We start from the raw sequence: 22,414 nt of genomic DNA, 5'->3' as shown, positions 1-22,414 counted from the left end.
CTGGAAAAATATATTCTCTTACTTTTCTGTTAAATTTCTAACACAAATTTATACATAAAAAATTTATGCTAATAATATTTTTGTAAATCCTCTAACGTAACAAAAATTTCTAATTTGCTTTACTTTAGCACGTAACGTATTTTCATCCACAGATTTTTCCTAAATCGGTATTCCAAGAAGTACTTTTCTATTATAGTTGCTAAGGAACCGTCTCCTAGCAACAAACAGAATCCGTAATGTCTTTATAAGCACAGAGCTTCTAAGGCGATTACGTAAATGAAGTCGCTTTCACGGCGAAATGTTTTTCGCAGAGCCAAATTTTTTTATTATTACTCAACTAACACACGATCGTTTCAAATGACTGAGAACACGAGAATGATTTAATGATACATTACTAATTAACAGACGCTGAGCACTGAAGTGTTTGTTTGTTACAAAAGTATTTATTCTTATCTACGACATTCTAATAAGATGAATTGTGTATTTTTAAAAGAAATACACATTTTAGAATCTTTTATCGTTAAAGAGATACAACTTTGTTTTGTCTGTAATCTGTATAAACTGTACATTATTGCTTTTCAAAGAATATTTTCTAATCATTATATCAGTTAATGTTTCTATATTACTAGTTTCTCAATGCACTGAAGTATAGGTCAGACATCTAAACTATAAAATATTATATTTTGAAGCAACGCAGAATATTTATGATTCTTCTGCTCTTGTCTAAAAATATCCAACAGTTTCTAGGAAGTCCGATTTTTTTTCACTTCGTTTATTAAAAGAAAGCTTCCATATGTTTTGGTTGTTCAAGTGCGTCTAATGATTTTTGTTTATTGTTAAGCGTAAGGCTACACTAAGTTATTTGTGCTCTGCTCACCACAGGTATTGAAACACGACTTTTAGTGTTATAAGCCCTCAGATTTATTACTGAACGACTATGGGAAAAAAATTTGGGTTTAAAATGTCTGCATTTTAAAATGAACCATTTAACTGAAGTTAGAGTGAATAACTGATGTATCCTTCAGGGTGGTGGTAATGTGTTTATAGATTTACTACAAAATATAATCCGATGGTCAATACCCTGCTATGGACAAAGCACAAACAAATATGGACAAACAGACATAATATAAATTAAAAACATTTTCTTCTTTTCCCTTAAACCTGGTGGGGGCGGGGCCTTATTTTCGACGTCACATTACGACACTCGAAATTTAATTAAAGGTTATTTTACGCATATATTATTATGAAAATTACTTTTTAAATAATATTTTCAATTATTTTAAGTTTAAAATTACACACATATTTCATAGGGGATAATATGTCGTTATCTGAAATAATTTGGTTGAATAACATCAAATGTAAGACAGAATTAAGATTCTTTTCACGTTATCTCTACCGTTCATCGGTCGCGGGTTCGCGCCCGCGTCGCGCTAAACATGCTCGCCCTCCCAGCCGTGGGGGCGTATAATGTGACGGTCAATCCCACTATTCGTTGGTAAAAGAGTAGCCCAAGAGTTGGCGGTGGGTGGTGATGACTAGCTGCCTTCCCTTTAGTCTTACACTGCTAAATTAGGGACGGCTAGCACATATAGCCCTCGAGTAGCTTTGTGCGAAATTCCCAAACAAACAAACAAACAAATCTACCGTTCATCAAACGACGTTATCCGAAACCTTCGTGGATAACACCATATCTTATTGAATGCTGATATAAATAGAACGTTGGAAACCGGGTTTCGATACCCGTCGTGGGCAGACTATAAATAGTCCATTGTGTAGCCGTATACTTAATTAGAAACAAAAAACAGAAACAAGTTAAGAGAATGTAGAAATTTAAAATATTCCAGTACGACCCGTTAATAGATATGTTTAGGCTTAAGAAGTTCTGTTAAACCCAGTGAACAGACATGTTTAGTATGTTAGGCTTAAGTTGTTCTGCTACATCCAATAAACATATTTAGTATGTTAGGCCTAAGATATTTTGCTACGCCCAGTAAACAGATGTGTTTAGGCCCATGTTTCACACTGAATTTTTTGATAAACAATTATATTAATTTGTTTCTGTTTTATTTTGTTGTAGCAACAACATGTCATCCCGAAAAATAATTGTTGTGAAGTGACATTATTTTGATTCAGGAGTATTTAGTAAACTAGAAAATTACTGAAATTTATATATCTTAAAATATCACTGGAAAAAATGAAAAGTCTAAAAAGAGAAACACAACAAATTAAAGTACAATCGTTTTTATTGCCAGTACAGAATATAGTTACAAAGCATTATGTTACAATTACACCTCTGGCGAGAATTTCTGCACAACATTTAATATGATACACACTTGATTAGAAAACTCAGTAATGAGGAAAGCTATTCAATATCATAATATGCCTTTTATAACCAACTGTAGATAATCACTGTGTAAGTTTTTTACCGAAAGACGAGAAAGCAGGCTATGATTTTTTTTTACATTTTGATCTGTTCTAGTGATATTCAACAAATAAATTGTGTTATCTATGGTCTTTATTTGCTTATTGTTGGTTTTAACAAGTCTGTCTTTAAAACTGAGTTAACGCTATATAAGCGTTATATATGTGCGGGGATCCTTGATGGGGGTTCCTTACCCTTCACTTGTATTCACAAGATGACTGATATGGATATTAAAACTTTAATGAAAATAAAGTATAGAACAACGTCAACATTTCGGCCTTCTTAGGTCGAAACTTTGTTCTCTGCTTTATTTTTAATTCAAGTGGGTTTCTCGTCATCATGAAACTAAAAAGTTTGTATTAAGTTCTGAGGATCCGTTGATGGGGGTTCGTTACCCTTTACGTTTGATAAACTAGTAACGAACTTGTCTCTCACATTTCATTGGTGTTTACAAAGGAGATACATACAATACAGTATATTAAAACACGATAAACGCTCCAACAAACTTTAGTTTAACGTAAGCAATAGAACCTAGAATTTAGCAGTTGACGTACAACATTAACATTTCTAACACACAACTAAATAATCTACTCTATAGATGGCACTCCATATTTCCACCCACCAATGAACGTTCGAATCCCGAGTCTTTATCTTTTACTTTTTTTTCTTTTTTTTTGTAATTTTAAAGAAAATCGTTTCCCAAGCGTAGAATGTTACAATTTTTTATCTGTTTTGTTTTATCTTGTAGACTGAATACATTTACTAAACAAACAGTACTGGCCTTTATAACTGTTAATAATTATAACACTTTAACACTAGAACAAATTGAAGTCTATTGTTTCGTTCAGCAATATTCTTAACAAACACAACTACCGATTGTTTGGTATAGACGGTTAGTTAACAACACGCAATTCTCTTACTCGTTTGTGATATTGGTCGTGGTTTGGCAGAGAAGAGCAAACGCACGTTTGTCTTTCGAATATGGAAAAACAAAAACACTACAAGAAGAAATAAAGTCTTCAGATAAAAGACAGAGCGACATGACAAGCAAGTAATTTCTTTTACTTGACAGACAGCGGTAACTCATAAACCAATTCACAAAAACCGCGATGAACTGGCTTTCCTCTAAATAGCGCATGCGCGAGTCTTAATTAGCCTTCTGACGTATAAGGTCATCGCCTCAAAAGGGGTGTTAACGCAAAAGTTTTTTTCTAAAAGATATGTAATCTAACCGTTCGATTTTGTGACATGTTGATTTACTGTAAACTAATGTTTGTCGCTATTTAATAACTTAATTTTATAATTTGTTTTTTCTAAAGTCTAAAATAGTTGTTGTCCGGTAACATTGAAGCAGAGATCCTGCAAAGTGAGTATCTCCTGTCAACAATGGTTCTGGTTTGGATCAAAAACTGTTTAGTTTTGCCAGATATTAATTTGGGTTTCTTCAAGAGATGCACTTACTATTCCTATAAACTTTGAGCCAGTACCATATGTTATAACCATAAAAACTATGTGGGGTTTTATCCACAACAATTATGTGGGGTTTTAACCACAACAACTATGTAGGATTTTTAACCTTATAGTTTTTATTTTATTTTTTACTTTATAAACTAAAGAACAGTGCGTATATTTGATATGTAAGAGGTGAGAGGGAATTATTGTATGTTGTATACGCAGTTTACAACTGACTGACACGTGATACAGAAACGTTATTGTAACACTCTTCGAAATATGCATCTCAGTTTCAGATTTCTTTCGTGTATAGTGACGGTAGGAATTAACCATTCGCAAACAAAAGGAGAAACATGTTAATGTTTAGTATGCATCATGTAGACTTTATTAATGAAGAGGACTGTTTGTTTTGTTTTTGAATTTCGGACAAAGCTACTCGAGGACTATCTGCACCGAGCCGTCCCTAATTTAGCAGTGTAAGACTAAAGGGAAGGTAGCTAGTCATCACCACCCACCGCCAACTCTTGGGCTACTCTTTTACCAACGAACAGTGAGATTTACCGTCACATTATAACGCCCCCACGGCTGAAAGGGCAAGCATGTTTGGTACGACCGGGATTCGAACCGGCGATCTCTAGATTACGAGTCGAACGCCTTAACCCACCTGGCCATGTCGGGCCTGTAATGGTTATGAATCTTCGACTTTAAAGAAGGGACAGTTTTTATCCATTGCTTTAACCACAAGTCTTCAAGCATAATGTTGACAGAAAAACACGTAAGCTCAAGTAATATTAAAACGACAGGATAAAACCCTTTAACCAGAAAGGTTTCGAACGGTGGATCTTTCTTCTTCACAAACAGACTGGAAATGGTAGTGTAACTGAACGAGTGATATGTAAAGAGAGTTGAAAGTGACGTCACGAAGGTCACCTGGCCTTCCAGGAAATCTTTTCCTATATTCTTTAAACCTTCCATTCAATTATCTTGAATCATTAACTTGTTCTCTAGATCCCGGAATAAGAAGAAATAATTTCCATATTTCATGTAGTGTGATCTCTCAATGTTTACCACATAATACTTACAAGTTATCTGTGATTATTTTCCACTCCTGTCTTATAAGCTTACTTTTTTAATATTTCCTTTTTATTTTAAGCCTCTTGTGTGGTCATAATTTTACAATTCTTAAGTGTAGATTTTCTTGACCATGTCTTTAATGAAACCTTTATACAGAACTCTCTCTTTTCCAGCCGCGTTGCATCTGAAATGAGACACACAACAGTAGATTGAACGAAACTCTTTCTAGAAACCTAAGTGACATTCATGGCATCTCTTAACTGTCTTTATGTGTTACTTACGTATTCAGTTACACCACTATTTCCACCTTTCGAAAGCGCTGGGATTATACGGTTTATATCATTCTTCGACAATAAAGAAAGGATATTTTTGATCCACTGTCTTCACCGCAAAAACACTGAACGTGACCCTTCAACTATAAAGACAGAACAGATTTGATCCACTGTCTTTACAATTAAAACACTGACCCTTCAACTATGAAGAAAGGACAGCTTGATCCACTCTCTTTACCGCAAAAACACTGATCGTGAACCTTCAACTATAAAGACAGAACAGATTTGATCCACTGTCTTTACAATTAAAACACTGAACGTGACCCTTCAACTATAAAGACAGAACAGATTTGATCCACTGTCTTTACAATTAAAACACTGAACGTGACCCTTCAACTATAAAGACAGAACAGATTTGATCCACTGTCTTTACAATTAAAACACTGAACGTGATCCTTCAACTATAAAAACAGAACAGATTTGATCCACTGTCTTTACAATTAAAACACTGAACGTGATCCTTCAACTATAAAGACAGAACAGATTTGATCCACTGTCTTTACAATTAAAACACTGACCCTTCAACTATAAAGACAGGACAGATTTGATCCACTGTCTTTACAATTAAAACACTGACCCTTCAACTATAAAGACAGGACAGATTTTATCCACTGTCTTTACAATTAAAACACTGACCCTTCAACTATGAAGAAAGGACAGCTTGATCCACTCTCTTTACCGCAAAAACACTGATCGTGAACCTTCAACTATAAAGAAAGGACAGTTTGGTCCATCCTTTTATTTCACAACAAAATACGTTTCTGTTTATCACACATTAAATATAACCAGATTGGAAAATCTCTTCTGTGACACCACCCTCATCATCGGTAGAGAGCGACCTCTGCTTCTTAGGACTCGTACTAAAAGTAAAATTATCTGCTGTTTTATAACTTAGGATTTTGAAGGGAAGTCGAACGACAATAGGCCTGTCCATATAACCAAGGACAGCTTTAATTTTGACCTTGTATGTTACTGTAACTCCATATGGATTATTTTCTTTCGGGCGAGGATTCAGGGAACTAGTGGCCAGAATCATGACGTCATCATTAAACCCGCCTTCCACTGCAAGAGCTATTGGGTATTTGAGAAAACTCATTAGTTTAAAGCAGAAGTCACGTGATAAGCTAGCTCCAGGAGAAACGGGATGCCCATCTTCCGTTTCGGCAAGGCCGATGAGATTTTTGAAACGACCATTAGTGAACATACACACGTACACGTACTGTATAGCATAGACTTTGATTTTCTGTACTGTCTTGTTGCTGTTGTTATTAACTGTCACATGTACGTGCATTACGTCGCCATGGTGATAAACTTCTCGGTCTAAAATAGTTTCGAGCTCGAGTTTCCCGGGGCTGAAAACGAAAGTCTTACAGACTGAGGCGCTCGGGACAGCAAGTGGGGTGAACGGCTGAGGGGGAAAGTGATGCACACATCGGAACGACATCCGAACGGAACTCGTCTTATGCGGTTTCTCTTCTGTTCTAGACGCTGCAAAAAATAAATAAAAATAATAATAAATAATATTTCTCCCTTTGGTGTGATTGTTAAGCAGAATTATCCGAATAAGAGTTTCCAATTGAGAAAATGGTGTTATTTAGTACATATATTCTTTGTCCTGTCGGGCCACGTGGTTAGGAAGCATCCGATTCGTAATCCGAGGGTCGCGGATTAGAGTCCTCATCACACCAAACGTGCTTGCCCTCTCAGCCGTGGGTTCGTTATAATGTGATGGTCAATCCCATTATTCGTTGGTAAAAGTATAGCTCAATAGTTGGCGGTGAGTAGTGATGATTGGTTTGCATTTTCCTCTAGTCTTAAACTGCTAAATTAGAGAAGACTAGTACAGATAGCCCTCAGCTGGTACAGCGGTAAGTCCATGGATTTAGAACGCTAAAATTAGGAGTCCGATTCCCCTCGGTGGACTCAGCAGATAGCCTGATGTGGCTTTGCTATAAGGAAACACCTACACCCTCTAGTATTACACCACTAAACTGGGGGCAGCTGGCGCAGTTAGCTCTCGTGTAGCTTTGCACAAAATTCTAGAACATACAAACACACAAACAAATATTACGGATTTCACATTCAGAGAGGCTTAATTTAGTAAAAGGTTTTCTGTGTGAACCACGTTCGACTTATTTTTCCCCACATTTTTGATGTATCGTAGCGTTCTATTTAAACTCCTTCCCTTATCCTGGAGTGCGGTACTTTCATATTACCGATTCGATAAAATGATTGGGTGAAAATGAATCAAATACAATATATGTATTGGAGTTGGAGAGTAAATTAAGATTAAACCCAGCCAGTAACTTTCGCATTTTTATTAGGATACTTTTTGTTATAATACACGTTATCATGCTACACAAAGCAACAGTTTAATTCTGTTCGTTAGAAAAAAACAAACACACAAAAAACAAGTCTTTATTAGCATCGGGATAACGCTGATCTGAGATAATTAATTTTATAAAAGAAGTTAATATTCAATTAAAATAAGAACAAACTGTCAAATTACCTCACGGGAAGCTTGTATCAGCTAATTCAATTAGATTGAGCCATGCAACCCTTTTTACAGAGTGAAGAAGACACCAGCTAGTGACAGGACAAAGATTTGTTTCTTTGTTTTGAATTTCACACAAAGCTACAAGAGGGCTATCTGCATAACCATCCCTAATTTAGCAGTGTAAGATTAGAGGAAATGCAGCTAGTCATCACTACTCACCTCCAACTTTTGGGCTACACTTTTACCAACGAATAGTGGGATCGACCGTCACATTATAACGCTCCTACAGCACCTACGAAATATTCTTGATAACGTATTTATTATTTTGTGTAATCCGCTTTATTCATGCTCAGAACAACATGATAACAGTACTTATAAAACATGGCTGTCTTTTTAGAGAGATGTGGTGGTGTGGTTCCCACCAATTAAAATGTGGTGGTGAGGTTCCACCAATAAAGATGTGGTGGTGTGGTTCCTACCAATGAAGATGTGGTGATGAGGTTCCACCAATAAAGGTGTGGTGTTGAGGTTCCTACCAATAAAGATGTGGTGGTGTGGTTCCTACCAATAAAGATGTGGTGGTGTAGTTCCTACCAATAAAGATGTGGTGGTGTAGTTCCTACCAATAAAGATGTGGTGGTGTGGTTCCTACCAATGAAGATGTGGTGGTGTGGTTCCTACCAATAAAGATGTGGTGATGTAGTTCCTACCAATAAAGATGTGGTGGTGTGGTTCCTACCAATGAAGATGTGGTGGTGAGGTTCCACCAATAAAGATGTGGTGGTGAGGTTCCTACCAATGAAGATGTGGGGGGTGTAGTTCCTACCAATAAAGATGTGGTGGTGAGGTTCCTACCAATGAAGATGTGGTGGTGAGGTTCCTACCAATAAAGATGTGGTGGTGAGGTTCCACCAATGAAGATGTGGTGGTGAGGTTCCTACCAATGAAGATGTGGTGGTGTGGTTCCTACCAATGAAGATGTGGTGGTGAGGTTCCTACCAATGAAGATGTGGTGGTGAGGTTCCCACCAATGAAGATGTGGTGATGTAGTTCCTACCAATAAAGATGTGGTGGTGTGGTTCCTACCAATGAAGATGTGGTGGTGAGGTTCCACCAATAAAGATGTGGTGGTGAGGTTCCTACCAATGAAGATGTGGTGGTGTAGTTCCTACCAATAAAGATGTGGTGGTGAGGTTTTTACCAATGAAGATGTGGTGGTGAAGTTCCTACCAATGAAGATGTGGTGGTGTGGTTCCTACTAATGAAGATGTGGTGGTGTGGTTCCCACCAATGAAGATGTGGTGGTGAGGTTCCCACCAATGAAGATGTGGTGGTGAGGTTCCTACCAATGAAGATGTGGTGGTGTGGTTCCTACCAATGAAGATGTGGTGGTGTGGTTCCCACCAATGAAGAATGTGGTGGTGAGATTCCCACCAATGAAGATGTGGTGGTGTGGTTCCCACCAATGAAGATGTGGTGGTGAGGTTCCTACCAATGAAGATGTGGTGGTGAGGTTCCTACCAATGAAGATGTGGTGGTGTGGTTCCTACTAATGAAGATGTGGTGGTGTGGTTCCCACCAATGAAGATGTGGTGGTGAGGTTCCCACCAATGAAGATGTGGTGGTGAGGTTCCTACCAATGAAGATGTGGTGGTGTGGTTCCTACCAATGAAGATGTGGTGGTGTGGTTCCCACCAATGAAGAATGTGGTGGTGAGGTTCCCACCAATGAAGATGTGGTGGTGTGGTTCCCACCAATGAAGATGTGGTGGTGTGGTTCCTACCAATGAAGATGTGGTGGTGTGGTTCCCACCAATGAAGATGTGGTGGTGTGGTTCCCACCAATGAAGATGTGGTGGTGAGGTTCCTACCAATGAAGATGTGGTGGTGAGATTTCTACCAATGAAGATGTGGTGGTGAGGTTCCTACCAATGAAGATGTGGTGGTGTGGTTCCTACCAATGAAGATGTGGTGGTGTGGTTCCCACCAATGAAGAATGTGGTGGTGAGGTTCCCACCAATGAAGATGTGGTGGTGTGGTTCCCACCAATGAAGATGTGGTGGTGAGGTTCCTACCAATGAAGATGTGGTGGTGTAGTTCCTACCAATAAAGATGTGGTGGTGAGGTTCCTACCAATGAAGATGTGGTGGTGAGGTTCCTACCAATAAAGATGTGGTGGTGAGGTTCCACCAATGAAGATGTGGTGGTGAGGTTCCTACCAATGAAGATGTGGTGGTGTGGTTCCTACCAATGAAGATGTGGTGGTGAGGTTCCTACCAATGAAGATGTGGTGGTGAGGTTCCTACCAATGAAGATGTGGTGGTGTGGTTCCTACCAATGAAGATGTGGTGGTGAGGTTCCCACCAATGAAGATGTGGTGGTGTGGTTCCCACCAATGAAGATGTGGTGGTGAGGTTCCTACCAATGAAGATGTGGTGGTGAAGTTCCTACCAATGAAGATGTGGTGGTGTGGTTCCTACTAATGAAGATGTGGTGGTGTGGTTCCCACCAATGAAGATGTGGTGGTGAGGTTCCCACCAATGAAGATGTGGTGGTGAGGTTCCTACCAATGAAGATGTGGTGGTGTGGTTCCCACCAATGAAGAATGTGGTGGTGAGATTCCCACCAATGAAGATGTGGTGGTGTGGTTCCCACCAATGAAGATGTGGTGGTGAGGTTCCTACCAATGAAGATGTGGTGGTGTGGTTCCTACCAATGAAGATGTGGTGGTGTGGTTCCCACCAATGAAGATGTGGTGGTGAGGTTCCCACCAATGAAAATGTGGTGGTGAGGTTCCCACCAATGAAGAGAATTGTTTGTTTTGTTTTTGAATTTCCAGCAAAGCTACACGAGGACTATTTGCGCTAGTTGTCCACAGTTTAGCGGTGTAATACCAGAGGGTGTTGGTGTTTCCTTATAACAAAGCCACATCAGGCTATCTGCTGAGTCCACCAAGGGGAATCGAACCTCTAGTTTTAACGTTGTAAATCCATGAACTTACCGCTCTAACAGAGTGGGGCCAGACTAGAGGGAAGGTGGCTAGTCATCACCAACCACCATCAACTCTTGGGCTACTCTTTTACTAATGAACAGTGGGATTGATTCTCACTTTATAACGCCTCTACGGCTGAAAGGGCGAGAATATTTAGTGGGACAGAAATTTAAGTATCTTCAAGGCACTTGGCCAACCATATTAAAACAAAAGGTCCAGTTGGTTAAAAATCAGAGAACAAGCAAAAATAAAATTCCCGAAAACAAGCGAACAGTAAAACGATAGAGCTTTTCTCTCTCTGAGTTTGGTTAGTAACTTCCTTCTCAAGAGATAAATCGCTTTTATATTAATAGTTTGTTTTCTTTCTCTCTCTCTTTTAAACTGAGTTTTAAACCAGTTTGGGTGTTTAAATTTACTGTTTTTGGAACGTTGCATAGAAAATTTACGTTCAAATAGTTTTAATTTAGTCGAATACATCGCAAGATGGCGCTTCTTCGTTTGTTTCTATAGCAAAAAGCTTCTGTACTCTGTCCATAAGAGTGAATCGAACTCCAAATGTTAGCATTGTAAGTCCTTAAACTTGTCGCTGATCCAATGGGGAGAGCGTAGAGGGCGTTCGTTTAAAGTGTTTTATAATGTCATTGAACGAGCTGTTCACTGAACGTCGTCATTACAATGAGAGGTAACTTAAAATATCGATTTGGAGGTCGCTTACGACATACGACTATTTTTTTTCCCCCTCGAAATTGTATTTTTATTTAATACAGACTTTGAAGAATTTCGAACTTCAGTTCTATTACATTTCTCTTTCATTTAATGTTATAGCCATCATTACTGAACGTCTACGTTCATTATATTCTCTTTGTTACAATAGAAACGTCTAACCAGTTTTAAGAGGTAACGATATGTACTTCAACAAAAAAAGCCTTTCTAAAGGAAACAAATTATTTTGAAATATAATCACCATTTCAACTCTACCTCTGTTCACAAAGAGAATCCAAAAATAAACCAATTCAATGTTTTAGATTTATTTAAAGAATAACATACTTGTTTTTTAAATTTAAACAAGCTTAAGAAAAGACTATAAGCTGACTTTCCCTTCTCTGTTTGTAAAATACAATTTAATTTTCAAACGTTCATTTGTCACTCAACAGGGATATAATTTCTTTCTTTTTGACCCGAATATTAAATTTTGGCAGAAAAAGACCTTTGAAGTAAGTAGTTACTAGAATTTAGTAATTATCTTTCTTTTGTATGACATCGGCTATATGCTATGTTCGTCTCGAGAAACCGAATCTAGGATTTTAGTGTTGTAGGTTCGCAGGAATACCGCTTGGCCACTGGGGCTCCGCCAAAGGGTTTGTTTTTTGTGTTTTTTTAATTTCGCGCAAAGCTACAGGAGGGCTATCTGCGCTAGCCGTCCCTAATTTAGCAGTTTAAGACTAGGGAAAGGCAGCTAGTCATCACCACTCACCGCCAACTCTTGGGCTACTGTTTTATCAACGAATAGTGGGATTGACCGTCACGTTATAACGCCTCAACGGCTGAAAGAGCGAGCATGGTTGGTGCGACGTGGATTCGAACCCGCGACCCTCAGACTACGAGGTGTATGCCTTGACCCACCAGGCCATGCCGGGCCCCGCCAAAGGTATCAGGTATTTTGAAAATAGAAGCATTTCAAAGATAGTAGTGAGACAGCGAAAGGATTCAACGTGTAGAGCGACTGTTGACTTACCAGTGTGGTCAGTTGTGAGACAGTAAAAGGATTCAACTTGTACAGCGACTGTTGACTTACCAGTATGGTTCGTGATTCAACGTATAAAGCGACTGTTGAATTATTAGTATGGTTCGTGATTCAACCTGAAATCCCCAGGTTGTAAACATAATTATATTTTATTCAAAACTTTTGATAATCGAGAGAGGACAACCACACAGCATCACTCGCCGCCTGTGCAGCTACTGTTCATCGAATGACAGAATTGGCTATCATCAGTTTAATGCCATCACAGTACAAAGCATTTCGTGGCTCGAACCTTGGAACTTTTGACTCAGAGGACGCAAGCTCACGAGGTCACATCCAGCTCAAACAATTTAATTAGCTTAATATAAAAAAAAAAAACCCAGACGGTTAAAATAGATGACAGAATAAAATGTAAAATAATTTGAACATATAGAGTTGACTTCATGACGTGAGGAAAACTTCTAACGGCACGTGCTTCTCGTGTCAACAAGTAAGAAAGCCATGACACATTGTAATGTGTTCTGTATTTATGGCAAAGGTGTCCACCAAGGCTATATCCCACATTCCCTAATTGGGAACTACTAACCAGAGGAAAGGAAGCCAGCCAATAAGCATCCTGTCACACACTATCCAAAACTAAGGAATCGACTGTCACTCGTATAACCATTCATATATTGTATTTTGTCTTACCGAATGGGTTCTAATATATCCTTCTAATACTTATCTCTGTCACAGGGCCAACAATAATGTCGCCTCCACAAACAACATAAAACATTTTTAATGCAATAATTTTAGGCTAATTATCGATTTATAAAAGACATGATAACTGGTTTGTTTGTTTCGAATTTCTCGCAAAGCTACACGATGGCTATCTGCGCTAGCCGTCCATAATTTAAAAATTTAAGACTAGAGTGAAGGCAGCTAGTCATCAACACTCACCGATAACTCTTGGGTTAATCTTTTACTGACGAATAGTGAGTTTGACCGAACATTATAAAGCCCCCCACGGCTGAAAGGGCTAAGATATTTGGGGTGACGGGGATTCCAACCTGCGACCTTCAGATTGCAAGTCGAATGCCATAACCACTTTGCCATACCGAGTCCGACATGATAATTATAAATGATTTTAATATAGTTGTTTTTCATGCCATTAACCAAGAAATTCTAATTTTGGCTTTATATAAATATGCATTTAGCTGGTTAAGACATACAGCACTGACTTTTACCTAAAATACTAAAAGTGTAATGGTTAACAACTTAAAACAACTCAAGATATTACGAGAAACATTTTAATGACGTAGAAATGATTACTTGTATTTAATTTAGAAAATAACAAAATACTAAAGTAATGTCTTTAACCATAAAAACATCTCTATTATGTTATATATTAACCACTACGAACTTTCAAATCAGTAGAGTAATTTATTTACCTCTGTAAAGTTTCAAAATGTCAGAGTAATTTATTAAGTTCTAGGAGCTTTAAACACTTGAAGAGTAATTTGTTAATCTCTAATGCAAAGTATTCAATTTTATGGTCATTTTTAAACCTCTTACGCTATTTAAAATGTAAAACCTCTGATGCTATGTGTAGTGTAAAACCTCTGATGCTATGTGTAGTGTAAAACTTCTGATGCTATGTGTAGTGTAAAACTTCTGATGCTATGTGCAGTGTTAAACCTCTGATGTTATGCGTAGTGTAAAACCTCTGATGCTATGTGTAGTGTAAAACTTCTGATGCTATGTGTAGTGTAAAACTTTTGATGCTATGTCTAGTGTAAAACTTCTGATGCTATGTGTAGTGTAAAACTTCTGATGCTATGTGTAGTGTAAAACCTCTGATGCTATGTGTAGTGTAAAACTTCTGATGCTATGTGTAGTGTAAAACTTCTGATGCTATGTGTAGTGTAAAACTTCTGATGTTATGTCTAGTGTAAAACTTCTGATGCTATGTGTAGTGTAAAACTTCTGATGCTATGTGTAGTGTAAAACTTCTGATGCTATGTGTAGTGTAAAACTTTTGATGCTATGTGTAGGGTAAAACCTCTGATGCTATGTCTAGTGTAAAACTTCTGATGCTATGTGTAGTGTAAAACTTTTGATGCTATGTGTAGGGTAAAACCTCTGATGCTATGCGTAGTGTAAAACTTCTGATGCTATGCGTAGTGTAAAACTTTTGATGCTATGTGTAGTGTAAAACCTCTGATGCTATGCGTAGTGTAAAACTTTTGATGCTATGTGTAGTGTAAAACTTCTGATGTTATGTGTAGTGTAAAACCTCTGATGCTATGTGTAGTGTAAAACTTTTGATGCTATGTGTAGTGTAAAACCTCTGATGCTATGCGTAGTGTAAAACTTTTGATGCTATGTGTAGTGTAAAACTTCTGATGCTATGTGTAGTGTAAAACTTCTGATGTTATGTCTAGTGTAAAACTTCTGATGCTATGTGTAGTGTAAAACTTCTGATGTTATGTCTAGTGTAAAACTTCTGATGCTATGTCTAGTGTAAAACTTCTGATGCTATGTGTAGTGTAAAACCTCTGATGTTATCCCTACAATGTGAAACATGGTGATATGTGCTCTATTGCTGCTTCGTAGATATGTCCAGAATTCCTTGAAATATAACCAAATAAAAAACAACCTTAATTTCTTTGTGTTTTTCACTAATTTATTTGTACCTGATATCAGTTTGGAAAGTGAAGTAAACAACAGTAAATTCGTACAATTTTGTAAAAGTTTTGTTTGATCAAAAATTTTCGAGTTGAAATATTGGTTCTCGTCCTAACAGTTATTAATCATATTTGTGGTTGTCCTCAGGTTAAGCTTCTTGGGTGAAGAATATATTCTGCCATTTAATTGCTTAGATTGAACAGTACATGATTTGTAGTTATGGTAAAAGTTTCAAAGCTTCTACTTAATTGTCGAAATCAATAGTAGTGTTTCTGTCCAATAAAAAAAAAAGATATGGAATGATAACATTAAGAAGATCCGATTGGATCTGACGACGCGGCCCTATTTATAAGCTATTTTCCCGTACAAGGACATAGAGATAGATAGGTGCTGGAGCAATACCTTTTGAATGTCCATTATTCTGATACAAGAACTGACTGACAAGGATTAGCATGACACCTGATTGTTCATTCTATTGGCATTATTTTCTTATATAAAAGTGAGTCATTTGAGATGTTTAATAATGTTTCCCTCTAGTTTCAACAACAGGCTTGAAAAAAAGTAGAACATGAAAGGTGCCAGGACGAAGCATCCCTGTGGTAATTTGCATCACGTGATGTAGAATAAGATGTCAAGTGTAATAACCCTATCACTCGAAGAGTGAACGAACGACCTCTGGCATTAAACTCACACTTTTAACTATTATTTATATTAATGTATCGTGATAAGAAAAATGTCAATTCAAGGTCATTTCTAGCGCCACCTATAATCATCTGTTTTCATTTAGTCTTGTGAATCTGAAACAGCTGGTAACATGGAGATAAAAGCTAGGGTTAATTTGTTAATATAATCACAAACTTAGTTCCTTTTAGACCTTACATCAAATTATTGTTCTTTACATGCAGTTTTGTACAAAACCTGGGCTAGCGTGGCCTAAATATTAGCGTGACTGGATTATAAATAAAAGGATTTACGGTTCGTGACCCTTTTGATCGGAGTGAGTGCGCCATAAAAGTAACAGTCAAATCTCACTATTCTATCAAACAAGAATTGTGCAATAGTTGGCGGTGGGTGTTATAGTCTAGCTGCATTTCCTCTGGTTTACTGGTTCAACATTAGGAAAGGCTAGCACAAATAGTCCCTTGAGTAGATTTGGGGGAATATCTGAAACAAGCATTGCCCCTTGCGGCAATCTTGAGAAACATAATTATCTAGAAAACGTCTTCGATGTGTGGCTTTTATAAGCTTATGTTATCTTAACTCGCTTCTCAAAGTGATGATTTCTATTGGCTTCTGTCTCGCAACGTAGAAAATGGGCTATAAGCACAAAGAAAGTTTTAAGATATTAATATCATATCTCTCTTAAACTACAGTCTTATACCTAGTTCGAAACAGACACAAACAAACGCCTCATATCATCACATGGATGTAGTCTTTCCCTCATCACGTGCATTACTGACACTTCTATCTTAGCACTGATTACTGAATTATGAAAAATACGGTTTCAGGTACTAAAACAACGATAGGAGCATAACGTAAGCTCTCTCTCAAGTCCTTATTTGCAGCTTCCGGAGAAATTCTAGCCCTAATTTATAACCCTGAAAGGGGCTTTCTATTGACTGTTAGAACATTCTCTTTCTCATTACTTGTATCTTTGTAAGGACCACAGATACTTTTAAGACTAGAACTGTCGCTCTTAAGAACTGAAACAATTTAAAACAGAACTTATCAGTTCGTTGTTCATGTGATATCTGGATTACATCTGTATCCTAAACTGTCAATAGATGTTCATGTGATATCTGGACTACATCTGCATCCCAAACTGTCAACAAATGTTCATGTGATATCTGGACTAAATCTGTATCCTAAACTGTCAATAGATGTTCATGTGATATCTGGATTACATCTGTATCCTAAACTGTCAATAGATGTTCATGTGATATCTGGACTACATCTGTATCCTAGACTGTCAATAGATGTTCATATGATATCTGGACTACATCTGTATCCTAAACTGTCAATAGATGTTCATGTGATATCTGGTCTACATCTGTATCCTAAACTGTCAATAGATGTTCATGTGATATCTGGACTAAATCTGTATCCTAAACTGTCAATAGATGTTCATGTGATATCTGGACTACATCTGTATCCTAAACTGTCAATAGATATTCTTGTGATGTCTGGACTACATCTGTATCCTAAACTGTCAATAGATGTTCTTGTGATGTCTGGACTACATCCATATTCTGACACTGTCAGCAGTTTTTTATTGACATCTAAACAAACTCTGAATTCTGAGAAAGTTAACAGTAACTGTGTATACACTAAAGTAAATATTAACGTGCGAATGGAAGTTAGCTTTGGATACAAGAAACCGAAAGAACAACGTTTGTCTTCTTACCTGTAAATACCATGACGTCATAAGCCACTCCGAGGGGACTCCCCGTGTATACTCTAGCTGGCTGAAGCCGCACCGATGCTGGCGCTTGAGGAGAAATGCTCATGGTTAATGGGAAGGAGTTACTCCCTAGTTTTCTTAAGAGTATTTGTTGGAAAGACGTCAGTTCTTCGTGCCTATCCAGAGTATCTATTGGTGGGTATACCTGATGGAAAATAAATAATGTATTATTGTAATAACTTATATTTATCTCTATTTATCTATATGATGTTTCTCAAAAACAACATTGACTTCATGTACAGATAAATATACAGAGCTAACGACTCAATTTTGTTGTCTAATGTTATGGGATCTATTGACCAATGTGCAACAACTTTAATATCATGTGAATCCACAATACGACACTTGGATAACATTGTCTCCTGACATCGGAATGACGGATCCACAAGAACTAGTGGTTCAGTTCCTAAAACACCATGATCTCTAACACAACAAGAACTAGTGGTTCAGTTCCTAAACAAACATGATCTCTAACACAACAAGAACTAGTGGTTCAGTTCCTAAACAAACATGATCTCTAACACACAAGAACTAGTGGTTCAGTTCCTAAAACACCATGATCTCTAACACAACAAGAACTAGTGGTTCAGTTCCTAAACAAACATGATCTCTAACACAACAAGAACTAGCGGTTCAGTTCCTAAACAAACATGATCTCTAACACAACAAGAACTAGTGGTTCAGTTCCTAAACAAACATGATCTCTAACACAACAAGAACTAGCGGTTCAGTTCCTAAACAAACATGATCTCTAACACAACAAGAACTAGTGGTTCAGTTCCTAAACAAACATGATCTCTAACACAACAAGAACTAGTGGTTCAGTTCCTAAACAAACATGATCTCTAACACAACAAGAACTAGCGGTTCAGTTCCTAAACAAACATGATCTCTAACACAACAAAAACTAGCGGTTCAGTTCCTAAACAAACATGATCTCTTACACAAGAAGAACTAGTGGTTCAGTTCCTAAACAAACATGATCTCTAACACACAAGAACTAGTGGTTCAGTTCCTAAAACACCATGATCTCTAACACAACAAGAACTAGTGGTTCAGTTCCTAAACAAACATGATCTCTAACACAACAAGAACTAGCGGTTCAGTTCCTAAACAAACATGATCTCTAACACAACAAGAACTAGTGGTTCAGTTCCTAAACAAACATGATCTCTAACACAACAAGAACTAGCGGTTCAGTTCCTAAACAAACATGATCTCTAACACAACAAGAACTAGTGGTTCAGTTCCTAAACAAACATGATCTCTAACACAACAAGAACTAGTGGTTCAGTTCCTAAACAAACATGATCTCTAACACAACAAGAACTAGCGGTTCAGTTCCTAAACAAACATGATCTCTAACACAACAAAAACTAGCGGTTCAGTTCCTAAACAAACATGATCTCTAACACAACAAGAACTAGTGGTTCAGTTCCTAAACAAACATGATCTCTAACACAACAAGAACTAGTGGTTCAGTTCCTAAACAAACATGATCTCTAACACAACAAGAACTAGTGGTTCAGTTCCTAAACAAACATGATCTCTAACACAACAAGAACTAGTGGTTCAGTTCCTAAACAAACATGATCTCTAACACAACAAGAACTAGTGGTTCAGTTCCTAAACAAACATGATCTCTAACACAACAAGAACTAGTGGTTCAGTTCCTAAACAAACATGATCTCTAACACAACAAGAACTAGTGGTTCAGTTCCTAAACAAACATGATCTCTAACACAAGAAGAACTAGCGGTTCAGTTCCTAAACAAACATGATCTCTAACACAACAAGAACTAGCGGTTCAGTTCCTAAACAAACATGATCTCTAACACAACAAGAACTAGTGGTTCAGTTCCTAAACAAACATGATCTCTAATACAACAAGAACTAGTGGTTCAGTTCCTAACAAACATGATCTTTACCGGAAGAACTAGTGGTTCAGTTCCTAAACAAACATGATCTCTAACACAACAAGAACTAGCGGTTCAATTCCTAAACAAACATGATCTCTAACACAACAAGAACTAGTGGTTCAGTTCCTAAACAAACATGATCTCTAACACAACAAGAACTAGTGGTTCAGTTCCTAAACAAACATGATCTCTAACACAACAAGAACTAGTGATCCAATACATGAATAGCTCTTATTTTTATTGCCTGCCATCATGTTTGTTATGCAGAAAGAAATGTCGTTAACTAATTACTTAATTATGTAGAAGAGAATGATATTTCTGAACCTTATTACAATAGATAGATTTAATAGGATCGTACTTACAAAACCAAAGTAATAATTTCATTTGTTCCCAACATAATTCAAGTTTAGTTCTGGAAACTGAGTTACGTCGTAAAGAACCTCGTGTGGCTCCACGGAACATATGGACATCAGATGTTACTTATTTCTCCACAACCAATAATATTTGAGGCGCTACTTAAGCCTAAATAGTTTTAATGTTCAGATTTTAATACAAACACGAACATGTTTTAACGAACACTGGCGTTACTGTGGTAAAATTATTCACGTTCAAATTTATTGGAGACGACAAACATTTAAATGAAGCGTTTATCTGTATGCAACAACATAAACGTAATTCAAATAACAGTTTCCGTTGTATTAAACTTACTTGTTGAAATAACGATTTCGTAGGAATAACACAGGCAAAAATTATAAATTATCTTCTAGGGTACTTTTGATCAGAAATGCATGAATAAATAATAAGAAAATGTAGAAACTTCTATAATCATATAGAATTTTTATTTATCTGCGTGAGGTCGCCGGACGAAAGAAATAGGCCCTTTTATAGTCTCGCCATCTGTTGGCGGTTTTCTATTCGCTGTACAAATTACAAATTAACTGACAAAAGCTGTAGAAACGTAACAAACGAATACTTCCGTATTTGAACCTTAGACTTTGTAGATAAATAGCATTTCAGAGAATATTTCATTATCCAGTTCTAATGACGGGTTCTGGTGTTAATATGTTCTCAAGACGACTAGTATCAAAACCTTTATTAAAATAAAGTACATAACAACGTTTCAACCTTCTAGGATCATCTTCATGTTGACATAGAGAGATTACAACTGACAGTTGCCGGACACATGTCATAGGGACGAGAGGGTAAATGGATACAGGGTTATAGGGGGCGCTGCAGTTTATGTTAGGTTATTAATTAGTATAGGTGTAAGAGTGTTCCTTTATATTGGTTTAGTTTTGGTTTTAGTTGTTGTATGACTAGGGCTTCTTTGATTTTACGTTTGTTTATATTTGTTTCCCTACTTAGTATGTGGGTGTTTTCTATGGTTATGTTGAGTTTATTTGACTTGCAGTGTTCGTAAACGTGTGAAGGTGACTTTTTGTGTTCTTTGAATCTGGTTTTCATTTTTCCGTTTCTTTCTCCAATATTGAGGTCGTGGCAGTTGTTGCATTGTATTTTATAAATTATGTTGGTGTTGTGTTTGTCAGTGTAGTTTTTACAAAGTATGGACTTTAGTTTTCTATCTAGTTTTTGAATAAATTTAGTGTTTACTGGAATGTTGTGTTTTGTTATAAGTTTTCTCCAAATGTTGGCTATTCTTTCTCTGATATCAGGAACATATGGTATACAGCAGTATAAGGTTTAGTAGTTTGTTGTATCTTGGTATTTACTGTTGTTTGTTTGTTGTTGGTCTAGATGTGTGTATAATTTTTCCACAGTTTTTTGAGGACATTTGTTGATGTTGATGGAGTATTGTTTTATTTTGTTGATTTCATTGTTAATTTTATCAGGTGAACATAGTTTTGTGGTTGTGTTCATTTGGTGAACACAAATATGTTGAGTTTTTGTTTTGTTTCATGTGCTGAGTCCCAGTATAATCCACTATGGGTGATTTTTCTGTGGATTTTTGTTTTAAATTGTGTGTCGGTTCTTGTAATTGTGAGGTTAAGCAATGATATTTGATTGTTTTCTTCTTGTTCACATGTGAAGTTAATGTTGGGATGTATAGAGTTAACGTGGTTCAAACACTAAATGTGTGTTCTATAGATGTAGTTGTTGTTTTGAATTAAGCACAAAGCTACACAATGGGCTATCTATGCTCTGTCCACCACGGGTATCGAAACCCGATTTTTAGCTAGTAAGTCCGCAGACGTACCGCTGAACCACTGGGGGGCCCATAGATGTAAATTCAACAATTGTATCATCAACATACCTGTACCACTATAGTGGTGAGTGTAAGGCTGAATTGATCGCTTGAGATTCAATCTTTGTCATGAAAATGTTTAATAAAACTACTGATACGGGATACCCTATACTTAAGCCATTTATTTGTTCTAAATTACGTAAATCTATAAAACTTCGTTTGGGTTTTGTAGATTGTATATACCACAAGTCATCAATTTTAAACGCTTCTAACCTTCCACCACGTTATTGATTTAAACGGTTCTTATGTTTCAATACATGGATTGATTTTAAACGGTACTTATGTTTCATTAGAAGTATTGTTTAATGTGATGCATACTTACATATTTGTGAATGAATAATCAAGTGTACTGTATCTGTCTATGAAACATTACTGGTAAGTTGTTAAGCTAATATTCTATATATACATAGGTTTGTAGTGACAAGTTTGTGCAAGGTGTGATTTAGGTCTGTTTTACTGATCTAGTTTCTTTGAATGTCAAAAGAAAGGATAAATATCATATATTTAAGTGGGCTGTCAGTATGATGTTTATACCTTTATAAATAGATATTTAGATAGCGTATAGTCCCCCTGGTGGTACACAGGTAAGTCCTCG

The 22,414-nt window shown here is 36.9% G+C and overlaps 1 protein-coding gene across 1 annotated transcript in view; it reads right to left on the bottom strand.

The window, feature by feature from the left end:
- Positions 1 to 2,272: 2,272 nt before the first annotated feature.
- The window catches only part of LOC143228704 (phosrestin-2-like), a 29,703-nt gene continuing 9,561 nt past the window's right edge, over positions 2,273 to 22,414 (bottom strand). The window contains exons 3-4 of the mRNA XM_076459984.1: positions 17,581 to 17,782; positions 2,273 to 6,768 (exon numbers count right to left, since the gene is read on the bottom strand). Of these exons, the coding sequence (XP_076316099.1) occupies positions 6,056 to 6,768; positions 17,581 to 17,782 (915 nt within the window). The 3' untranslated portion in view covers positions 2,273 to 6,055. The remainder of the gene's footprint in view (positions 6,769 to 17,580; positions 17,783 to 22,414) is intronic.

Source organism: Tachypleus tridentatus, chromosome 10, assembly GCF_004210375.1.
Source record: "Tachypleus tridentatus isolate NWPU-2018 chromosome 10, ASM421037v1, whole genome shotgun sequence".
NCBI classification, from domain to species: domain Eukaryota; kingdom Metazoa; phylum Arthropoda; class Merostomata; order Xiphosura; family Limulidae; genus Tachypleus; species Tachypleus tridentatus.
Note: the sequence above shows the minus strand (reverse complement) of the source record. Positions and strands in the feature narration are given on the sequence as shown.